The 6000-nt window shown below is 27.6% G+C and overlaps 1 protein-coding gene across 1 annotated transcript; it reads right to left on the bottom strand.

The window, feature by feature from the left end:
• Positions 1-954: 954 nt before the first annotated feature.
• LOC112594387 (tektin-1-like) lies at positions 955-5472 on the bottom strand. The gene is made up of 4 exons (XM_025339146.1): positions 4989-5472; positions 3704-3976; positions 2531-2753; positions 955-1793 (listed from the first exon to the last, which is right to left on the bottom strand). The coding sequence occupies exons 1-4, from the start codon at positions 5357-5359 to the stop codon at positions 1437-1439; spliced, it is 1224 nt and encodes a 407-aa protein (XP_025194931.1). The 5' UTR covers positions 5360-5472; the 3' UTR covers positions 955-1436.
• Between the last annotated feature and the right edge of the window lie 528 nt (positions 5473-6000).

Raw genomic sequence — 6000 nt, 5'->3', positions numbered from 1 at the left:
TCGTATGCAAACACGTAGTAAGTATTTTTGTATAGATATAAAATGTATATACAAATACGCAGTTATACGCAGTAATGCATAACTGTAAATTGTATAATTAAAACGGATAATATCAGTACCCCACTAATTATAATGTAAGTTGAACATGTTATTTTCGTTACCAAATTTCACATCCACTAAGATATTTGTTTGTCAGCATTGAGGATTTTTCGAAGAATATAAAAACATAAAAATGCATAGACGACGGTAGTTTACTCTTAGTATAACCTAAACAAAACACTCATACGATCATAATTCTACAGCAGAACTTATACTTAAAGTAAATGCGAATTATTGCAACGGTGTAAATAAGGAGGACACGAAGATGAGACAAACTATGCTCAAAGCATACATGAGCGATGTACTCTATTTAATATTTATACATTTTGTGTACATATAGTATTTGTATTAATAACTTATATATTATCAAAATACACAATAGATTTTAAGACTACATAGTTTTTAATGTTCTGCAGTTTTCTTATCATTATTATCTAATCAATTCTTTTTTTTTTTTACAATTAGATATACAAAAATAAAGCCACAATAAATTCAATATTATGTAGTATATACTGCTATGTCGACTAATCACCCATCCTCTTGGAAGTGAATCGCTAATCAGAAACAAGATATCATGAAGTAAATACTATTTTTAACATAAGCGTGAATATATACGGCACTATAGCCTATAGGGCAATGTGTATCGGGGGTAATAGGTACAACTATATTAGGCGATTACATTAATTCTGAATCCAGGAATATTTTTTTGGGTGGGCCCGTAAATTTAACCACAAAAGATAATACAGTAAAATTATGATTTAATTAAGAATAATTTTCATTTAATCATAAATGTTTCAATAAATAGTTCAGTAATAATAATAGAAAAAAAAATAATAAAAATATTGAAATACAGTTTCGCGGGAAAATGTAATTTTCTTAACTTATCACGGGCAAATTTATTTAAAACTTCGTCTATCTGGATTTTGTATTAACTCTTCACTGCTATTAAAATAAAATATAGGTATGCAATTAGGTATGCCTTAATCTTAAGAAATAGCTAAAAAAACAAAATAAAACCAACCTATTTGGTTAATATACTAATAAAAATTCTAAAATAATAGCTTGAATGCCAATATTCAAAATTAAATTTATTGTTTTTAAATATTTCGGGTGGACCCGGGACCATCCGGCTCACCCTCTACAGAATCCGCGCCTGTCTGAATCGTATATAACGATTCTAATACTATCATAAATATGATTTATATAAAGAAAAATGTTAGTAAATAAATTATATGTTAATAAAGGTAGGGTTAGGGAGAAAAAATTAAGCATACGATTTTATCCCATTTTCACAAAAAAAAAAAAAACAATCTATGGATTCGCATCCGACGAGTATTTCAAAAAGCTCGGTAGTTGATGCGTTTTCGTTGCTCGATGCACAGCTCGTTGTCGATATGCAACGATTTCTGTTTGACTTGCAGCTGCTCATCGATACGGGCAGTGGACTGTTTGAGACGTCTACGGCATTCCACAGATTCAGCCATCATATTTTGCAGACTTTTCACGTCATGTTCCAATTGGACTACCTCGTTGTACAGTCTCAATTCCAACTCATCCCGGCACAGTTCGACGCCCTCCCTTCGCGTCCTGTTTAACAGCCGCGCGTGGGCTAGCGCTAAGTATGTCTCCCTGTCGTCTATAGAATTTTTCAGTTTTTCGATTGTTTCTTGTACTTCTTCGAGATTTTTAACCGTCTGTAAATTGGATTGCATCACATATAATAAACTGTTGCAAGATTTCATGTATATAAGAACATTGTTTATATATATGCATATATATTGAAGTGGCGACGCAATAAAGAGACAAATTTTATACATAATTATAATTAATTTAATAACATTTAATCGATAACGATATTTTAAGATATTTTTTAAAGATAATCTATGTTTTTGATTTTTAATCGTGAAAAATAGAAATCTTCTTCAAAATTATTGATATATTTTGCATTATTAATATTATTGAATTAGTAATATATCGTCGTGAGTATATTAAAATATTAAATAAACATTTGTTTTTTCGATTGTACAAATAGGCAATAATATTTAAACATAAAGTTAAAATGTATGAAATAAGTAAATAAAGTGTATCTAGAGTCACGACTTTTACGTAGTGTTTTACATCTAACTCTTTATTATTTAATCACTATAATAATTAACGAGCTTATAAAAATCATAACAATCAGCTATAAGTAAACAAATGTAGGTAAACGGAGCGTTCATTGTATTATATAGTAGGTACTATTTACGAATACACAGACAAGCACTCATTAGGCGAAAATCATTAGTCATTAGTTAATTTATATGCGTTGTATTCGTATATAATTCTACGTGGGAAACTTACAAGAAACATAATATAATATTATTATTATTCACTTTATACGAGATTAGGATTATAGGCAGATATAAATAATATAGGGTGATCAGAAACGTACTTCAATTCTTTGTTCGTTCAGTTTATCAATTACTTCAACGTATTCTTCCACTCGCAATTTAAATGCCAGGTCGACTGCGGCCGATTGGCCTACCAAGTCCTCGAGCATTTTATCCAGACACTTATCAAAAAATACACGAATGGGTCGACTGTCAACTAGTATTTTATTGGCTGCTGAAATTATGTCTAATGTGAACCAATCCCATTCCGAGGTTGAAATCGTACTGCATATAAATAATATGAATACGAAGAAATATAATTAATTTCGTTTTATATTATATTCAAGTATTGTACTTACATTAAAATAAAGGTAGTACGAAATACTTTAAATCTGTACCGCTTCGTAACCTTGAATTTGATTTATGTTTTTTTTTTTTTACTGCATTTTTTATTAAGATCGACTTTTTTATTAGACTTATTAATTATAATTTTATTTTCAACATTTTTTTCACCTATTCTCAGAAAATACAATATTTTGAATAGTAATTCCCTATTTTAAGCTTGAATTTGAGTTACATTATATTTTTACTTGTAAAGTTTTTTCCATTTTAAAAATTGATTGATTGAGAGGGAGTTCGTTAACGAATGTATATTTAATTGCAAGTGATTTCATAATATTATGATTCGCTTTTAATCAGTTAAATTATTAAAATAGGTAGTTATTTTAACAAAATAGTTAATTCAAATTCAAGCTCAAAAAGTGGTGTTGCATCTCAATAGATTTTGTTTCGCTTTGCACACGCAGCAAAGGATTACAAATTGAAATTTTTTAATACGTATGCAGTGAAAACAATCCACATAAAAATTCAAGATCACGCACTTTTAAAATATTTCGTATTACATTTATCGTCGAATATACTATAATACTATTATAAATGTAAGATATAACGATTGTTTAGATGATGGCTAATAAGAAATAAAGGCCCGAGAATACATGTGAGAAATTAGGAGAGAACCTTTATATCATCCTTTCTACAATAATTAATGATTTCCTTAGTATATAACACAATAAGTATAAAAATATAATTATTTATAAATTATACATATCATAGTTACGAAAAAAATACGATGCAAATAGACATTTACGACGTACCCATTTTGTGAATGACCTTGGTGGGATACTTACTAACTTTCACGGATAGGAAAAACGTCATAGCAACGGTAAAATACTCACGCAGGTTTGAATATGTTTTTGTTGTTCAAAATTGATTTATCGACAGTGGTTTCGTTAAGATTTTCGTTTTGCTTTTCAATTTTTAACGCATTTTCCTTAAAACGTAAATCCACAGTCAAGTTGTAAACGAATGTTCTCAGTTTTCTGATCTGTAACACAACCTTGTCTTGCAAATCTTCAAGTTGATCCTTTATGCCCAAGATCAGTTCACGTTCTCGTAACAGTTCTTTCTCAACATCATCAAACACCAAATCTATATTTTGTCGACAGTTTCTGTGTGTGAAGACGTATAACATACGAAGATATTAATTTTAAAAGATAATTTTTGTGTTTAAAAAAAAAAATAATGTACTATATTTTATTAGTGGATTTTTAGGCTTTACAATATTTTAAATTATAATTAGCAGCAAATATTTACTAATAAAATATCAATGTATAATGATACATAAAACATTGTACGGTTTTTTCTTTATAACTTTAAAAAGTTTGGATGAGCGGAGTGAAAATTGCAAAGATTCACCATAAAAATAGTATGTCCATTATAAAACCACTATTATAAAAAATAGTAAATATTAGACTAGACATTTTTTTTTTTTTTTAAATACAAAACATTTAAATTTGCGTAGCTAGTTTAATATATCATCCTGATTTTGTTCAGACAATATGCGTATTATTTATTATTAAGGATGAGAAGTTATAAAAGGTAAAATTGACAAAATATGCACAAAATAAAACACGAAAATATATCAAAAAATAAGCAACAATTTTTTTTATATTATTATACTATTTTTACTTAACATATATTATTGAATAATTTTAAAACCAAAAAAATAAATGCATCTATTAACTTAAATTATATCTATAAATAATGTATTATTACATTTATAAATTAAATTTGTTGCTCTAGACCACCAAAGCTTTTTTTTAATTTTCAACATCTAACCGACGACGATTGTCCGACAGAATATTTTTATAACGGAAAAAACTTTCTACATCTGTTGATGGTATACGTACAGGCGTATTTAGAGTAAACCAAATTATATATTGAAAATAAATACAAATTTACTAAAAATGCATTTATGTGCTCGAAAAATCATTAATATGCTATTATTGAAAAAAAATACTAAAATATACAAAAATATGCAAATAATAAACTATAAATATAAACTTACTAGGTTATAGAATAGATTTTTAACATACCTAGCTATAAATAGAGGACATGGAAATAAATATATCCCTACTTATCATGTAATATTGAACTACGTTTTTTTGATGTCATTCTCACCTTAACCTAAGACATTCAGCAATGACGTCCAGAGCATCACCGATAAGCCATTTGTTGGCATTTTCGATGCGCATCTGATAGCCCAACAGCAAACGAATTTCTTCATCCAGATCGACTTTCTGTTTTTCAATTTCCTTACATTTGTATTCTAAGTCCTTAACTTTCACTTTAGACTGGTAATCAATGTCCAATTTATTTTTCATCACAGAATCCTTAGCTTGACCAACTAACCGATCGGCCTCAAGTGTCAACCTTTGGGCCAGTTCTCGTTGTTCTTCTGCTGCAGTGATTTCTTGTTCACTGTTATATCGCCACTCTGTAGGCGTATGATATTCATAATTATATACATTGCAATAATTATTACAGCTCATATCGACAATGAGGGTGATATAATTTAAAAAAATTAAATAAATAAGATAGGTATATTTTTCTTTTCTTTTTTTTCTTTTATTGCTCAAGTGAAACAAGCTGATGTCAGATACAGTATATTACTTTGTTTACAATAGTTACTATGGTAATGAGGATGAGAGACTAAAGAATGTATTGATTTTATTACATGGATTAGGAAAGTAAAAAGTAAAGAAATGAACATCTGTTCTTAATGTATAAAATAGAATAAGGATACAATAACATTTAACATTTCATATTTATAAAAATATTACTATTATTTTATAATAAAATATATTATATTATAATAATATAATTCAGGCCATTGTGAATTAAATATAATCTCAGAATTTGTTACAAAAAATATAATAATTTATATAATTTATATATTTATATAATAATACGTACGCTTATCAGTAAATTTTTTCTTAACACATACAAGTTATCACAGATTACTAGTTCTGTTAACCAATACACTTATTGGCTACAAACAGAATAAAATTTCAATTGAATGTATTCAATGAGTTTAAGTACATCAGTATATATACATATAAATAATAATACTATCAAGATTTTTTGAAATAAAAATCATAAAATTGTATAGGAGGTACAATTTGAAAAAAAA

Source organism: Melanaphis sacchari, unplaced genomic scaffold, assembly GCF_002803265.2.
Source record: "Melanaphis sacchari strain LSU unplaced genomic scaffold, SCAv2.0 Contig22_pilon_pilon, whole genome shotgun sequence".
Classification (NCBI taxonomy): Eukaryota; Metazoa; Arthropoda; class Insecta; order Hemiptera; family Aphididae; genus Melanaphis; species Melanaphis sacchari.
The sequence above is the reverse complement of the archived record's forward strand: the minus strand, read 5'-3'. Positions and strand labels throughout refer to the sequence as shown.

What these genes read in the sequence shown, in the direction of transcription:
- LOC112594387 (XM_025339146.1), bottom strand. Translation starts at nt 5,359, where the DNA reads ATGAGCTGTAATAATTATTGCAATGTATATAATTATGAATATCATACG. An exon ending in GCTGAATGTCTTAGGTTAAG is followed by an intron (nt 3,977 to 4,988) that starts GTGAGAATGACA and finishes CTTCACACACAG; the next exon opens with AAACTGTCGACAAAATATAG. An exon ending in TGAACGAACAAAGAATTGAA is followed by an intron (nt 1,794 to 2,530) that starts GTACGTTTCTGA and finishes TCCAATTTACAG; the next exon opens with ACGGTTAAAAATCTCGAAGA.